Raw genomic sequence first — 16000 nt, 5'->3', positions numbered from 1 at the left:
GGGTGGCAGTGGGGGACAGTGGGTGTTGTTGGGGGGCACTGGGTTCAGCTGGGTGCTGTTAGGGGCAATGGGTGCTTTAGGGTGCCACTGGGGGGCAATGGGTTCAGTTGGGTGCCATTAGGGGCAATGGGTGCTGTTGGGTGCCACTGGGGAGCAAGGGGTACTGTTGGGTGTTGGGTGCCATTGCAAGGCAATGGGTAGCACTGGGGGGGCAACTGGTGCAGTTGGGGGGCAGTGGGTGCAGTTGGGGGGTGATGGGTTCAGTTAGGGGGTGATGGGTGCCATTGGGTGCCACTGGGGGTGTTGGGTGCCACCGGGGAGTGATGGGTGCAGTTGGGGGGCAATGGGAACGTTTTGGGGGCAGCGGGTGCAGTTGGGTGCTGTTGAGTGCCATTGGGTGCTGGGTACCATTTGGGGGCGTTGGGTGCCATTGGGGGGCGTTGGGTGCCACTGGGGGGCAGTGGGTGCAGTTGGGTGGTGATGGGTGCCATTGGGTGTTGGGTGCCATTGGGGAACGATGGGTGCCATTGAGGAGTGATGGGTGCCAGTGGGTGTTGGGTGCCATTAGGGAGCAATGGGTGCCATTTGGGGTCAGTGGGTTCAGCTGGGGGGCAATGGGTGCTGTTGGGTGCCATTGGGGGGCAGTGGGTGCAGTTGGGCAGTGATGGGTGCTGTTTAGAGGTGTTGGGTGCCATTGGGGGGTGTTGGGTGCCATTGGGTGTTGGGTGCCATTTGGGGGGTGTTGGGTGCCATTGGGGGGCGATGGGTGCCAGTGGGGGGCAGTGAGTGCAGTTGGGTGCTGTTGAGTGCCATTGGGTGTTGGGTGCCATTTAGAGTTGTTGGGTGCCATTGGGGGGCAATGGATGCCATCGGGGTGGCTGGGTGGTGGTGGGTGCCATTGGGTGTTGGGTGCCATTGGGGGGGTGTTGGGTGCCATTGGGGAGCAATGGGTGCCATCGGGGGTCAGTGACTTCAGCTGGGGGGGGCAATGGGTGCTGTTGGGTGCCGTTGGGGGGCAGTGGGTGCAGTTGGGTGGGGATGGGTGCCGTTGGGCGTTGGGTGCCATTTAGGGGTGTTGGGTGCCACTGGGGGGCAGTGGGTGCCATTGGGATGCCGGTGCCACGGGGCGATGGTACCACGTGGTGCCACCTGGTGACCCTGCCCTGCGGCGCGGGCGCCGTCGCAGGCGGAGGTGCGGGAGGATGACGCCGTCTTCGCCCTGGCCCCCCGGCCCGGGGCGCCCCCCGCCCGCCTGCTGCGCGCCGCCCCCCTGCCCCGCCTGGTGCGGCACCTGCTGGAGGCCCCGGCCCGCGGGGACGGAGCCTTCGTCCCCACCTTCCTCGCCACCTTCCGTGCCTTCACCCAGCCCCACGACGTCCTGCGCCTGCTGCTCGCCAGGTGGGGGCGCGGGGACGTCGCCTGGGGGCTTGGGGACGTTGTGGGGGGCTGGGGGCTTTGTGGGGGGTCTTGGGGACATTTCGTGGGTGCTTGGGGACGTTGCATGGGGTCTCGGGGACGTTGCTTGGGGGCTTGGGGTCATTGCGTGCGGGTTGGGGACATCGCTTGGGGGCTTGGGGACACTGCAGAGGGGGCTTGGGGACACCGTGTGTGTTTGGGGACACGGCACGGTGACACCGCGTGTGGCGGGGGCCCCGTAGCTCTGATCCTCCCCCCCCGTGTCCCACCCAGGCTGGAAGAAATGGGGGGGCTCTCGGCAGCCCCCAGCTCCCCGGAGGTGGCTGAGGCCAAGGGGTGAGTGACGGCCCCGTCCCCTTCCCTGTCCCCATCACTGTCCTGGTCCCCATTTCCACCCTGTGCCATCCCATCCCTGTCCCTGTCCCCATCCCTTTCCCTGTCCCCACCTTGTCCCTGTCCCCGTCCTTGTCCCCATCCCTGTCCCCAACCCCATCCCCACCCCGTTCCTGTCCCCTCCCCATCCCCATCCCGTCCTGTCCACGTCCCTGTCCCTGTCCCCATCCCTGTCCCCATCCCCATCCCATCCCTGTCCCTATCCGTGTCCCTGTCCTCCCCCCCATCCCGTCCCCCTCCCCACCCCGTCCCCGTCCCCACGTCCCCGTCCCTCTTGGTGTCCCCGCAGGGCGCTGGCGGCGCTGCTCAGCGCCTGGCTGGATGGGTACCCCGAGGACTTCGGGGGGCCCCCGGCCATCCCCCTGGCCGAGCGCCTGGTGGGGGCGCTGGAGCCGGGCTCGGAAGCGGGGCGGCGCCTGGAGAACCTGCGGGGAGCCCCCCCTGAGCCCCCTGCCCCGCCGCCGGACGGGGACGGGGACGAGGACGGGGACGGGGACAGGGACGCCGACCCCCTGGACATCCTCGCCTTCCAGGCGCAGGAGGTGGCCGAGCAGCTGACGCTGATGGAGGCGGTGAGCACCCCAAAAAGCTGCACCCCAAAAGTCCTGCACCCCCAAATCCTGTACCCTAAAAAAAACTACCCCAAAACCTCGTATAAATCCTTTATCCTGAAAAAGTGCACCCCAAAAATCCTGTATACCAAAAAACTGCACCCTGAAAAATCCTGTGTCCCCAAAAACTGCATCCCAAAAGTCCTGTATACCCCAAATCCCCCCAAAACTGCACATGAAGATCCTGTATCCCCCATAAAACACCACAAAAATCCTGCATCCCCCCAAAAAACACCCCAAAAATCCTGTATCCCAAAAAAAATGCACCCCAAAAAAATTCTATATCCCAAAACAAAAACCCCCAAATCCTGCATCCCCCCCAAAAAAACACCCCAAAATCCTGTATCCTGAAAAAAAACCAACCCTAATGTCCCTCGATGTCCCCATGTCAGTGTCGTGTCCCCATGTCCCTCCATTCCCGTGTCCCTCGATGTTCCCCCATGTCTCCATCTCAGTCATGTCCCCATGTCCCCATCCCCGTCTCCTTGTCCCCATGTCCCCACATCCATGTCATGTCCCCATGTCCTCCATCCCCACGTCCCTCCATCCCCATGTCCACATCTCCACACCATGTCCCCACGTCCCTCCATTCCATGTCCATTGATGTCCCCCATGTCCCCATCTCTGTGTCATGTTCCTACGTCCCTCGATGTCCCCATCTCCGAGTTATGTCCCCACATCCCTCCATCCCCATGTCCCCCGTCCCCATGTCGTGTCCCCATGTCCCTCCATCCCCATGTCCCTCCATGTCCCCATCTCCATGCCATGTCCCCATGTCCCCCAACCCCATAACTCCCCATCCCCATGTCCCCATGTCCTCATGTCCCCATGTCCCCATCTCCACGCCGTCTCCACGTCCCTCCATTCCCATGTCCCTTGATGTCCCCCCATGTCCCCGTCTCCGTGTTGTGTTCCCACGTCCCTCCATTTCCATGTCCCTTGATGTCCCCCATGTCCCCCTCTCCGTGTTGTGTCCCCACGTCCCTCCATTTCCATGTCGCTTGATGTCCCCCATGTCCCTGTCTCCGTGTCGTGTCCCCATGTCCCTCCATGTCCCCATTTCCGAGTTGTCCCCACGTCCCTCCATCCCCATGTCGTGTCCCCATGTCCCTCCATCCCCATGTCCCTCAATGTCCTCCATGTCCCCATCCCCATGTCATGTCCCATGTCCCTCCATCCCTGTGTCCCTTGATGTCCCCCATGTCCCCATCTCCGTGTCGTGTCCCCATGTCCCTCGACATCCCCATCTCCGAGTTATGTCCCCATGTCCCTCAATGTCCTCCATGTCCCCATCTCCATGTCATGTCCCCATGTCCCTCCATCCCCACGTCCCCATGTCCCCATCTCCATCCCGTGTCCCCATGTCCCCCAACCCCATAACTCCCCATCCCCATGTCCCCATGTCCCCACCTCCACGCCGCGTCCCCCTGCCCCCGCATCCCCTCGCAGCCCTGCGCCCGACGCCGTTGTCCCCGCGTTCCAGGAGCTCTTCGTCCGCCTGGTGCCCTACGAGTGCCTGGGGGCGCTGTGGTCGCAGAGGGACAAGAAGGGCCAGGAGCACGCCTGTCCCAGCGTCCGGGCCACCGTGCGCCAGTTCAACCGCCTGGCGGGGGCCGTGGTGCGCTCCTGCCTGGGGGGCGCAGGGCTGCGGCCCCCCCAGCGCGCCCGCCTGCTGGAGAAGTGGATCCGCGTGGCTGAGGTCAGCGGCGGGGGGATGGGGGGGGGGACAGGGCGGGGGGGGTGGGTCCTGACGGGGGTGGGTTGGTGCCCGGTGGAGGTGGCCCCAAGGGAGGTGGCCCCAAGGGAGGTGATACCAATGGAGGTGGCCTTGTCCCCAGTGGAGTTGTCCCCAGGGGAGGTGATCCCAGTGGACCCAACAGAGGTGTCCCCAATGGAGGTGACCCCAATGGAGCTGTCCCCAGTGGAGCTGTCCCCTATGGAGCTGTCCCAATAGAGTTGTCCCCAATGAAGGTGACCCCAATGGAGGTGACCCCAATGGAGGTGTCCCCAGGGGAGTTGGCCCCGATGGAGGTGGCCTTGTCCCTAGTGGAGGTGGCTCCAATGGAAGTGACCCCGATGGAGGTGGCCTTGTCCCCAGTGGAGGTGGCCCCGTACCCAATGGAGTTGTCTCCAATGGAGGTGGCCCCAATGGAGATGAACCCAATGGAGGTGTCTCCAATGGAGGTGACCCCAATGGAGGTGTCCCTAATGGAGGTGTCCCTAATGGAGGCAACCCCAGTGTCGGTGGCCTTGTCCCCAGTGGAGTTGTCCCCAGTGGAGATGACCCAATGGAGGTGACCCCAATGGAGGTGACCCCAATAGAGGTGGCCCTGAACCCAACAGAGGTGGCCCCAATGGAAGTGACCCCCCCAGAAGTGGCTCTGTCCTCGATGGGGGTGACCCCAATGGAGCTGGCTGCAGTGGAGTGGCCCCTTTAGGGTGTCCCAACGGAGGTGTCCCCAACGGAGGTGTCCCCAGTGGTGGCAGACACCACGGCGGTGACCCACATGGGGCATCCCCGCGGCGGTGACCCCGCTGGAGGTGGCCCCATCCCTAACGAAGGTCCCCAGCCCCGGCGGCGCTCTGTCCCCCCCACCCCGGTGGGGGTGTCCCCGTGCCGCGGGTGACAGTCCCCGTGTCCCCAGGAGTGCCGCGCGCTGCGCAACTTCTCGTCCCTCTGCGCCATCGTCTCGGCGCTGCAGTCCAGCCCCGTGCACCGGCTCAAGCACAGCTGGGAGGAGATCGGCCGGTACGGGGACAGGGGACGGGGACGGGGACAGGGGACAGGGGACGGGGACACGCTCAGCCCCTGTCCCCCCAGGGACGCCCAGCGGAGCTACGAGGAGCTCAGCGCCATCTGCTCCGAGCAGGACAACTACAGCGCCAGCCGCCAGCTGCTCTTCCAGGTGGGGACATGTCCCTTGTCCCTTGTCCCCCGTCCCTTGTCCCCTGTCCCGTGTCCCCAGCCCTGTCACTTTTCCTCATCCTTGTCTTTTGTTCTGATCCCTCTTTCTTCATCCCCAGCCCTGTCCCTTGTCCCCAGCCCTAGCCACTGTCCCCACGCTTGCCCCCGGTGATGTCCCCTGTCCCTTGTCCCCAACCCTGTCCCTTGTCCCCAGCCCTGTCCCTTGTCCCCATCCTTGCCCCCCATCCCGTCTCTTGTCCCCAGTCCCCATCCCTTGTCCCCAACCACGTCCTTTGTCCCTTATCCCCATCCCAGCCCCACGTCCCCTGTCCCCCACACCCAGCTGTCCCCGTGCCTGTCCCCAACCTCCCCACCTTGTCCCCTGATGTCCCCATGTGTCCCCATGTCCCCCCCCAGGACACCCCGCAGGACGCCACCCCCCGCGCCGCCAGCCACGCCGCCCCTCGGATCAGCGCCCCGTGGTGAGGGACGGGGACAGGGGATGGTGGGGGGGGTGACAACGGGGACGGCGGCCACCGCGCCCTCACCTCTTGTCCCCTCTCCGCCAGGGGGTTGTCCCCTACCTGGGGACCTTCCTCCGCGACCTGGTGATGCTGGACGCGGCCATGAAGGACGAGCTGGAGGTGGGGACGCGTCCCCGCGGGGGGTGACCGGGGTGTCCCCAAGGCTGGGGGGGGGTGTCCCTGGGGACAGGGGTGTCCCCAAACTGATGGCTTTGTCCCTCTCCCGCAGGATGGCTGGATCAACTTTGAGAAGCGCCGCAAGGTGGGTCCCTGTCCCTGTCCCTTGTCCTTGTCCCTGTCCCCACCCCTAGTCCTTGTCCCCTGTCCCTGTTCTTGTCCCTGTCCCTATCCCCTGTCCCTTGTCCCCTCTTGTGTTTCTTGTCCCCCAGTCCCCTGTCCCCAATCCCCAGCCATGTCCCCTGTTGTGTCCCCTACACCCTGTCCCCCACCCCTGCCCCTGTCCCCAGCCCCCCCCAGCCGCATCCCCATGTCCCCACACCCCGTCCCCGCGTCCCCACATCCCCACACCCTGTCCCCATGTCCCCATGCCCTGTCCCCATGTCCCCACACCTTGTCCCCGTGTCCCCACACCCTGTCCCCATGTCCCCATGCCCTGTCCCCATGTCCCCACACCCCGTCCCCATGTCCCCACACCCCGTCCCCGCGTCCCCACGCGCTGTCCCCGCAGGAGTTCGAGGTGCTGGCGCAGGTCCGGCTCCTGCAGGCCTCGTGCCGCCGCTACTGCCTGCAGCCCCAGCCCCGCTTCCGCCGATGGCTGCGGGCGCTGCGGGCCCTGCCCGAGGCCCAGAGGTGGGGACACGGCCCCGGGGGTGGTGGCAGGGTCCTGTGGGGTGGTGGTGGGGGCCTTATGGGGTGGTGGTGGGTCCCTGTGGGGTGGTAGCAAGGCCCTGTGGGGTGGTGACATGTCCCTATGGGGTGGTGGCAGGGCCCTATGGGGTATGGGGGCATCTCCCTATGGGGGGGGTGGCAGGGCCTTATGGGGTGGTGATGTCCCTATGGGGTGGTGGCAGGGCCCATTGGGGTGGCGACATGGTCCTATGGGGTGTTGGGGCATGTCCCTATGGGGTTAGTGGCACATTCCTATGGGTGGGTGACATGTCCCCTGTGGGTGGGTGGCACGTCCCCATGGGTTGGTGGCACGTCGCTATGGGTGGGTGGCACGTCCCCATGGGGTGGGGTGACACGTCCTTATGGGGTGGGTGACACGTCCCTATGGGGTGGGTGACACGTCCCCATGGTTGGTGGCACGTCCCTATGGGGTGGGTGACACGTCCTTAGGGGTGGGTGGCACGTCCCTGTGGGTGGGTGGCACGTCCCTATGGGGTGGGTGACACGTCCCTATGGGTGGGTGGCACGTCCCTATGGGGTGGGTGACACGTCCTTAGGGGTGGGTGGCACGTCCCTGTGGGTGGGTGACACGTCCCCCATGGGTTGGTGGCACGTCCCCATGGGTTGGTGGCACGTCCCTATGGGGTGGGTGACACGTCCTTAGGGGTGGGTGGCACGTCCCTGTGGGTGGGTGACACGTCCCCATGGGTTGGTGGCACGTCCCCATGGGTTGGTGGCACGTCCCTATGGGGTGGGTGACACGTCCTTAGGGGTGGGTGGCACGTCCCTGTGGGTGGGTGACACGTCCCATGGGTTGGTGGCACGTCCCCATGGGTTGGTGGCACGTCCCCATGGGTTGGTGGCACGTCCCTATGGGGTGGGTGACACGTCCTTAGGGGTGGGTGGCACGTCCCTGTGGGTGGCATGTCCCTATGGGGTTGGTGGCATGTCCCTGTGGGGTGGGTGGCACGTGACACCCCCTGCCACACGTCACGCGTGTGCCCCCCGTGTCCCCCCGGCGTGTCCCCGCAGCCACAGCCTCTCGTGTGCCATCGAGCCCCCCGGCGACACGCCGCCCCCCGCGCCCCCCCAAGCCCTCGCTGGTCATCACGCACTGCACAGAGTAAGTAGGCTGGGGGGGGGGGAATTAAGGCGGGGGGGGGGGTCACCCCCTTTCTGCCCCCCCCCCCCCATCCCCTCCCTTTCCCCTTGCAGGCTCCTGACCTCCGTGGGGACCCCCTTGGTGGCCTGGGACCAGCCCTGCGCCCCCGCCGCCCCCCCCGCCCTCCTCGTCACCCCCCCGCGGGGCACCTCGCAGCTGCTGCCGCGCCTGGCCCAGGTGAGACCCCCCCCCCCAAAAAAATACAAAAATACTGGGGGGGGGGGGGGGCCTCAAGGTGACCCTCCTAACCCCCCACCCCCCGCACCCCCCCAGCACATCAAGTGGCCGTCGGTGTCGGCGCTGGATGAAGCGGCGGCCACCAGCGCCCCCCTGTCCCCCGTTGTCCCCCCCCCCCAGCCGGGGTCGCTGTCCCCCCCCCCCGGCCCCGAGCCCCCCGCCCCGGGGCCACCGGCGCTCGGCGTCCTGCGGCTCGGCCGTGCCCCCCTGCGAGTGCCGCATCATCCGGGCCCGCATGGAGCTGCACAACGGCAGCCTCTACAAGAGCATCCTGGTGAGCGCAACCATCCCCCCCCCCCCCCAAAAAAAAAAACACCCCCCAAAAATTGAATTTTTGTTTAAAAAAATCGAATTTTGGGCGCGCAGATCACCAGCCAGGACAAGACCCCCGCCGTGGTGGCCAAGGTGCTGGAGAAGCACGGGCAGGAGGGGGCCGCGGCCGCCCGCTTCCAGCTGGTCCAGCTCCTCCCCGAGGACCGAGGTGAGCTTTTGGGGGTGCCCCCCCCCCCAAAAAAAAAAATTTAAAAATAACAAAAAAAAAATCCCCCCCCCCGCAGAGCTCCTCCTGCCGCCCTCCGCCAACGTCTTCTACGCCATGAGCGCCGCCAGCCTCGACTTCGCCCTCCGGCCCCGCCAGCACCTGGGGGGGGCCGCGGGCGGCCGCCCCCCCCGGGGGGGCCCCGAGCTCAGCGCCACCTTCCCCAAAATCAAGGCCACCGGGCGCAAGCTGACCCGCGCCTTGTTTTGAGGGGGGGGGGGGGGGCACACTCCAGACGCCCACCCCCCCCCAAAGGGCGTTAACACTACGGCAATACAGACACTACGCCCCGCAGGTGTGTAAATTTGTGCGTTTTTTTTTTAATTGTTTTTATTATTTTTATTATTTTTTAAGGGGGGGGGTCGGAGTGATGCCCCCCCCCCCCCCCCCCCGTAACGCTCAGCCCTTGCCCTGCGCCCGCTGCAAGTCCTGCTGCAGCCTGGCCAGCGCCTCGCGCCGCTGCTCCGACTTCTGCTCCATCTCCTGCATCTGCTGCTCGTAGCGCTTGCTGCAGGGGTTAATTAGCGTTAATTAGCTGGGGGGGGGGGGCACCACCACGGCCCCCCCCCGGCCCCCAGCACCCACATCTCGCCGGTGATGTAGGCCAGGCGCTTGGCCACCGTGGCCCTGGCCTCCTCCATGTCCTGCCTGACCAGCACCGGCCCCATCAGCTTGAAGACGGCGTTGGTGTCGTCCAGCAGCTCCAGCTCCTGGTTTTTTGGGGGCAATTCGGGGGTTTTTAGGGTGTTTTGATATTTCGGGGGTTGTTTTGGGGGTTGTTTTGTGTGGTTTTTTGGGGGGGGGGCGCTCACCTCCTTGACGATGTTGTTCTCCGTCAGCTGCGCCTCCAGCTTCTGCCGCGCCGCCACCGACTTGCTGAGGTCTTCGGGGGGGGGACACACACACACAAAATTTTGGGGGGGTTCGCCCCGAAACTGGGGTGTAACGGGATGTGTAGGGGGAGTATGGGGTGAGGGGAGTATGGGACTGGGGGGTATGGGCCTCTGGGGGAGGATATGGGGTGGAGAGGGGGTGTTGTGGGGAGTGGGGGGCTATGGGGGGGGTTTGGGGTATGTGGGGGTGATGGGGGGGTTACAGGGTTTGGGGGGGAAGATGGGGGTTATGGGGTACGGGGGGGGTGATGGGGGGGATTATGGGGTATGGGGTGGATAATGGGGGATTACGGGGTATGGGGGGGAGAATGGGGGTTATGGGGTACGGGCGGGGAAGATGGGGACTGTGGGGTGGGGGGGGTTGATGGGGGGGTTATGGGATACAGGGGGGGGGAAGATGGGGGCTGTGGGGTGGGGGGGGTACAAAGTGGGGTATGACAGAGGTGGTATGGGGGGGAAATGGGGGTTATGGGGTCATGGGCGGGGGGACCAAAGTGGGGGGGAGGATGGAGTTATGGGGTAGGGATAAAGGGGGGGGCTATGGGGATTATGGGGGGAGATGATGGGGGGGGTTATGGGGTGGATAATGGGGGTTATGGGGTGCAGGAGGTTACGGTGGGGGGTTATGGGGTGCGGGGGGGGGATTAAAGGGGTACAGGAAGTTGGAGGGGCTATGGGGGGGGTTATGGGGGGGGGTTACGGGGTTGCGGGGGGGCTGTGAGGGGTTTTGGGGGGCTATGGGGCGGGGGGGCCCTGCCCGCCCCGTACCTTTCTGCAGCTGCTGGTACTTCTCCAGCTCCCCCTGCAGCTTCTTCTGGATCTGCTCCGCCATGGCCGGGCTGGGAGAGGAGAAGGGGGTGGGGGGGGGGGTCACGGGCACCGCTCGGGCCCCCCAAGACCCCCCCCCCCCGTTCCCCTCCCCCCCCCCCCCGCCCCTTCCCCTCCCCCCACCTCTCGGCGCTCCCCGCGCCCCAACCGGCTCCGTGCAGGCCCCGCCCCCCTGCGCCCGCCGCCCACGTGACCCCGGCCCCGCCCTCCTGCGCCGCCCCGCGCCTGCGCACACCTCGACTGCCAACCCCCCCCCCCGCCGCGCTCCCGCTCCCTGGCCACGCCCCCCGCCACCTGGGCCACGCCCCCGCCTTGGCCACGCCCACCCCTCCGCGACACCGCCCGCCCCACTCCGGCCACGCCCACTCCACCGCTGGCCACGCCCACTCCACCAATGACAGCGGCCGGCCAGCGCCTAGCCACGCCCACTCCGTTGACCACGCCCACCCCCCTCTGGCCACGCCCACCCCGGCTCCAGCCCCGCCCACCCCATAGCCAACCACACCCGTAGCCACGCCCACCCTCCAGGCCACACCCACCTCCCAGGCCACGCCCACTGCCAGGGCCACGCCCACCCTCCAGACCACGCCCACCGGCCCAGGCCACGCCCCCTCCCAGCCCCGCGGGGCCGTGCACGGCTCCCGCCGGCTTTGCACGCCCCGGGGCCCTTTGCACGCCCCCTCCCGGGGCTCTTTGCACGCTCGCGTGCAATGGGGGCGGCGCCGCCGGCCCCGCCGGGCCCCGAGCAGCGGCGGTGAGCGGCGGGGATGTGCCGGAGGCGGCGGCCGGGCCGGCGGGCGCTGCGCAGGGCGGCGGGGCTGGCGGTGCTGCTGCTGGGGCTGGGGCTGGTGGGCAGCGGCGTGAGCGAGGAGCTGCTGGCGGCCCTGCTGGCGGCGTGGCTGGAGCGGGGGGGCGCTGCCACGGACGCGGGGTTTGCAGACGGTGCGGGGTTTGCAGACGGTGCAGGGTTTGCAGACGGTGTGGGCTTTGCAAAAGGTGGGGGCGTTGCAAACGGCGCAGGGCTTGCAGCTGCTGCAGGCTTTGCAAACGGTGGGGGCTTTGCAAACAATGCAGGGCTTGCAAACGGTGCAGGGTTTGCAAACGGTGCAGGGTTTGCAGCTGGTGCAGGCTTTGCAGATGGGGGGGGCTTTGCAATCGCTGGGGGCTTTGCAAAAGGCGTGGGCATTGCACGGTACGTGGGCACTGCAAACGGCGGGAGCATCGCGACCGGCGGGGGCTTTGCAAATGGTGTAGGCTTTGCAAACGGCGCAGGCTTTGCAAACGGTGCGGGCCTTGCAAACGCTGTGGGCATTGCAGGTGATGCAGGCTTTGCGATCGCTGCAGGCCTTGCAGACAGCGGCCACATCGCAAACAATGCAGCCGCCGCGGGCATCGCGACGGGTGCGAGCTCTGCGATTGGCGTGGGCGCAGCAAACCTCACGGGCCCTGCAAACAGCGCGCCCGTTGCTGGCAGTGTCCCCATCCTCGGTGACACCCCCGTCCTCGGCGGCATCCCCGTCCTCGTGTCCCCCCCCGGCTGCGGGGACCCCGCGCCCTTCCTGCTGCTGCTGGTGCCCAGCGCCCCGTCGCACTCCGCCCAGCGCCAGGCGGTGCGGGACACCTGGGGGGGCTCGGGGGGGGCCGGGGGGCTGCCCACCCGCACCCTCTTCGGCCTGGGGGTGCCGGCGGGGGGCGGCGCGGCGGGGGCGGCGGTGCTGGCCGAGGCGCGGCGGCACGGCGACGTCGTGCAGGGCGCCTTCGCCGACACCTACGCCAACCTCACCCGCAAGACCCTGCTGCTGCTGGGCTGGGCGGCTGCGCGCTGCCCCGGCGCCCGCTTCGTCCTCAAGGCCGACGACGACGCCTTCGTGCACGTGCCGGCGCTGCTGAGCCTCCTGCGCGCCTCGCCCGCCCCCGCCCGCCTCTACCTGGGCCGCGTGCACTGGCGCGTGCGCCCCGAGCGGGACCCCCGCGGCCGCCACCACGTCCCCGCCTCCCTCTACGCCGCCGCCGCCTTCCCCCCGTACTGCAGTGGCAGCGCCTACGTCCTCTCGGCCCCGGCGGTGGCGGCGGTGCTGGCGGCCGCCCCCCGCGTCCCCGCCGTGGGGCCCGAGGACGTCTTCGTGGGGCTGTGCGCCCGCCGAGCCGGGCTGGCCCCCCGGCACTCGGCGCGCATGGCCGGGGCCGCCCGCTTCCCCCTGGACCCCTGCTGCTACGGGGGGGTGCTGCTGAGCGCCCACCGGCTGCGGCCCCCTGAGCTGCGGCGCGCCTGGGAGCTGGCGCGGGGGGGGGAGGCCGCCTGCAGCCCCCTGCAGCGGGCGCTGGGCGTGCTGCGCTGCAAGGCGCTGGCCGCGCTGCAGGGGCTGTGGTCCTGAGCTGGTGGGGGGGGGGTGCACGGGGCAGGGGGGGGCACGAGAGCCTGCGATGCGGGTGTAACGGGGTGCAGGGCGTTGCACGGGGTCAGGGGGCTGCAGAAGAAAGAGGCCGCAGCACGAAAAACCGCAGGTGCCACGGGGAGCAGGACCCTGCGAGGCGCTGCCCGAGCCCAAGGAGCTGCAGCAGCGGCGGGACGCAGCCCCAAATAAAACCCCAGGTGCAAGGGGGAGGAAGAAAAGACGCTGCAAGGCGCTCGCCGCGCGTCCTCCAGGAGGTGTAGCGGCGCCGCGTCCTCCCCCAAACATTATTTGGGGCGCAACGGGGACTGGGACAATGCACGGCGCGGCGCAAACCGAAGGAGCCGCAGCGGAGGCAGGATGCGACGCTGCGCCATCATGGGCCATCAACACAAGCGCAACAGGGACCAGGACACGGCCCGGGGCTCAAGGAGCTGCAGCAGCGAGGGGACACGGCCCCGGACGTCACCGCAGTGCCCCAGGAGCCGCAGCGGTGCCGGGCCGCAGCGCCGCGACCTCCCCGGGGACCCTTCGGGGCGCAGCGGGACCAGGACCTCGCCCGGCGGCCGCAGGGACGAGGACGCCGCCCGGCGCTGGAGCTGCGGCAGTGACGGGGCCGTGCCGTCACCCAGGGTCTGTCCCCAGCACGGTGGGGACAAGGACTGGCCCCGGGCCACCTCCGTGCTGGTGACCAAAGTCCTGGGCAATAAAATGAGAACAGCGACACCCGCAGTGCTCGGGGGACGCAGGGCTGGGTGGGGGTTCCCCAAAATCAGGGCACGGAAATGGGGGTACAAAGGCTTTAATAACGAGGGGGGCGCCCCATGGGGGTGTCCCGGCCCCGCAGAGATGTCCCCAAGCTGTTGGGGACACCATGGAGGGGGGGGGGAAGCGTCCTTATCCCTATTTCTTGAAGCGGTCGAGCGCTGTGCGCTGTGGGGGGGGCGCCGCCCTGCTCTGCTTCTGCTGCTGCTCCCGCTGCTCCACGCTCTGCCGGATGACAGCCTGGGGGGGCGACAGGACACGGGGACACATCAAGAACCCCAAATCCGAAGGTTTTTTTTTTTTGGAGGGGGGGGACACGACACCCACCCGCTGCTCCTGGTGGGCCACCTTCCTCTTGCGCCGCAGCAAGCTGCCCGTCGAGCTGCCGCCCTTCGCCCGCCGCCGCGGCTGGAACTTGCCTTTGGCTTGGGGGTCAAAACCCTGGAAGGGGGAAAACGGACATTAACGGGGTGAGGGGGGTGACCCCAAACCCCTCTGCCTCCCCTCAAACCCCGTGGCACCGCCCCCGGCCCCGTACCAGGCGCTCGACGCGCTCCGCTTGCTTCTGCTCCATGGTGGCCGTGTCCACGCGCTGCAGCTGCCCCGGGTCCAGCGTGATCAGCTCGGCGGGGATCTGGGGGGGGAGGAAAAGGGGGGGCACGGGGACAACGGGAAGGGGGTGAGCGGCACCCCGGGGGGGTCCCCAAGCCCTTGAGCCCCCTCCCGGCCCCTTCTCACCTTCTCCAGCAGCGCCTTCACCTCCCACTCCTGCCGCTGCTTGCGGCTGCGGTACGGGTTGTTCTCCAGCGCGTCGAAGTTCGCCTCGCCGGCACCTGGGCGGGGGGACAGGGACATGGGGGGCATTGTCCCTTTGTCCCCAAGGAAGGGGGGAGGACACGGGGCGAGGGGGGGCGTCCCCTACCTGGCACCAGCAAGCTGCTGAAGCCGGCGCCGTGCCCCACGCCGAGGACGTCCTCGAAGGGGCAGAAGCGGAGGCCGTGGGGCGGCCGGGACAGGCGGTGGCAGAGGTACGGCTTCGGGGTCAGCTCGCCGCCGGGCGCCTGGTAAACCTGGGGAGGGGGCGAGCGTTGAGGGTTGGGGGGGGGGGGATAAAACCCCAAATTGGGGCTGTCCCGACCGTGTCCCACCTGCACCAGGTCCCCGCAGGCGGCGGCCAGCAGCCCGCGCTGGCTGAAGGCAAGCTCGGCGGCGCCGAGGGGCAGCAGCAGCCCCCGCAGCGCCCGGTACGTCCGCAGGTCCCACAGCTGCAGCTTGCGGTCCAGCCCCGCCGTCGCCATGTACCTGAGGGGGGGGGGGACGGGGGGGTCGAGTGACAGCGATATCAAAATTTCGGGGGGCTGCGGGGGTCCCCAAAGCCCCTCCCGTGCTCACGTGCCGGTGGGGTCGACGGCGGCGGCGCGCACGGCCCCGCGGTGGCACAGCATCCGCACCAGCGGCTCCTTGACGTTGGGGCTCCACAGCGTCACCGTGCCTGCGGAGAGGAAGCGGTGAGGTTTTGGGGGGGGGGGGGGGCTGCACCCCAAATTTTAAAGGGGAGGGGGTCAAAAGGGGGGGCCGCTGACCGTTGCTGTGCCCCAGGTGCACGATGGCGGTGGCCGGGTTCTGCGCCATGACAGCCAAGCGCCCGCCGCGTGTGCAAAGCGCTGCCACCTCCTTCCCCACCGAGATGTCCAGGTACTGCAGGAAGCCGCTCTCGTTCTGGGGGGGGGGGGGACACAGCGTCAGGACCCCCCCTCAGATGTCCCCCGGCGTCCCCTAAAAGCGACGCCCACCGCCGTTGCCAGCAGGAAGTGGTAGGGCAGGAACTGCAGGCGCAGGACGCCGGGGAAGGATTTGAGGCAGTTGAGCTCCAGCCCTTGGTTGTCGTAGACGTAGAGCCAGCGGCGCTGCGCCACCGCGAACATCGTCTCCGTGTGCAGCCACCTGCGGGGACAAGGGGGGGGGGACGTGGGGATGCTGTGGGGACACCCATGGGGGGGTGTGGGGGGGCGTGGGGACGGGCTGGTTGCTCGTGCTCACGCCACGTCGTTGGCTGCCTCCAGCACGTTGACCTCGCACATCAGCGCCTTCGTCTGCCAGTCCAGGGCGGCCACGTGGCCCCGGCGGCCGCCCAGCAGCAGGTGCCTGCGGGACACGGGGTGACAATGAGGTGACAAGGACGTGACAAGGAAATATCCCCCCCCCCCCAAACAGCCCCCGCTCACCGCCCGGTGCGGGTGTAATCCAGCCGGTAGGGCCCGAACTGCTCCAGCCTCAGCTCGAAGTGCTGCGGGACGGGGGGCAGGGGGGTGAGCGCTGGCTGTCCCCCGGCGTCCCCAAAGCATCCCCAAGGTGTCCCCTCCTCACCTTGGCGGCGCTGGCGATGTCCACGGCCTCGGCGATGTCCCCCTGGGTGATGGTGCAGGTGTCCTCGCCGGGGTCAGCCTCCAGGAAGCTGCAGGGTGGGAGAAGGGGACGCGGGGGAG

At 68.0% G+C, this 16000-nt stretch overlaps 4 protein-coding genes across 4 annotated transcripts; 2 read left to right on the top strand and 2 right to left on the bottom strand.

The window, feature by feature from the left end:
• Window positions 1-1076: 1076 nt before the first annotated feature.
• RGL2 (ral guanine nucleotide dissociation stimulator like 2) lies at window positions 1077-8942 on the top strand. Its single transcript, XM_080609480.1, is given in 17 exon segments — window positions 1077-1398; window positions 1690-1752; window positions 2099-2381; window positions 3904-4119; window positions 5066-5169; window positions 5242-5335; window positions 5745-5807; window positions 5895-5969; window positions 6079-6111; window positions 6538-6659; window positions 7731-7772; window positions 7774-7821; window positions 7914-8037; window positions 8134-8259; window positions 8261-8371; window positions 8464-8578; window positions 8655-8942. Coding segments are annotated over 16 exon segments (1800 nt in total). The 5' UTR covers window positions 1077-1398; window positions 1690-1699; the 3' UTR covers window positions 8846-8942.
• Window positions 8943-8947: 5 nt separating this feature from the next.
• PFDN6 (prefoldin subunit 6) lies at window positions 8948-10566 on the bottom strand. The gene is made up of 5 exons (XM_080609479.1): window positions 10480-10566; window positions 10297-10367; window positions 9448-9518; window positions 9221-9345; window positions 8948-9143 (listed from the first exon to the last, which is right to left on the bottom strand). The coding sequence occupies exons 2-5, from the start codon at window positions 10358-10360 to the stop codon at window positions 9035-9037; spliced, it is 369 nt and encodes a 122-aa protein (XP_080465605.1). The 5' UTR covers window positions 10361-10367; window positions 10480-10566; the 3' UTR covers window positions 8948-9034.
• A 421-nt stretch (window positions 10567-10987) lies between these two features.
• B3GALT4 (beta-1,3-galactosyltransferase 4) lies at window positions 10988-12839 on the top strand. Its single transcript, XM_080609477.1, has 2 exons — window positions 10988-11316; window positions 11353-12839. The coding sequence occupies exons 1-2, from the start codon at window positions 11124-11126 to the stop codon at window positions 12729-12731; spliced, it is 1572 nt and encodes a 523-aa protein (XP_080465603.1). The 5' UTR covers window positions 10988-11123; the 3' UTR covers window positions 12732-12839.
• On the bottom strand, window positions 12798-15953 carry WDR46 (WD repeat domain 46). The gene is made up of 12 exons (XM_080609478.1): window positions 15882-15953; window positions 15740-15801; window positions 15555-15659; window positions 15308-15458; window positions 15098-15233; window positions 14907-15006; window positions 14663-14816; window positions 14437-14584; window positions 14253-14347; window positions 14053-14148; window positions 13842-13955; window positions 12798-13754 (listed from the first exon to the last, which is right to left on the bottom strand). Exons 3-12 carry the CDS (start codon window positions 15593-15595, stop codon window positions 13653-13655), a joined length of 1137 nt encoding a protein of 378 aa, XP_080465604.1. The 5' UTR covers window positions 15596-15659; window positions 15740-15801; window positions 15882-15953; the 3' UTR covers window positions 12798-13652.
• Between the last annotated feature and the right edge of the window lie 47 nt (window positions 15954-16000).

Source organism: Anser brachyrhynchus (genome assembly GCF_964034855.1).
Source record: "Anser brachyrhynchus genome assembly, contig: SCAFFOLD_700, whole genome shotgun sequence".
Classification (NCBI taxonomy): Eukaryota; Metazoa; Chordata; class Aves; order Anseriformes; family Anatidae; genus Anser; species Anser brachyrhynchus.
Note: the sequence above shows the minus strand (reverse complement) of the source record. Positions and strands in the feature narration are given on the sequence as shown.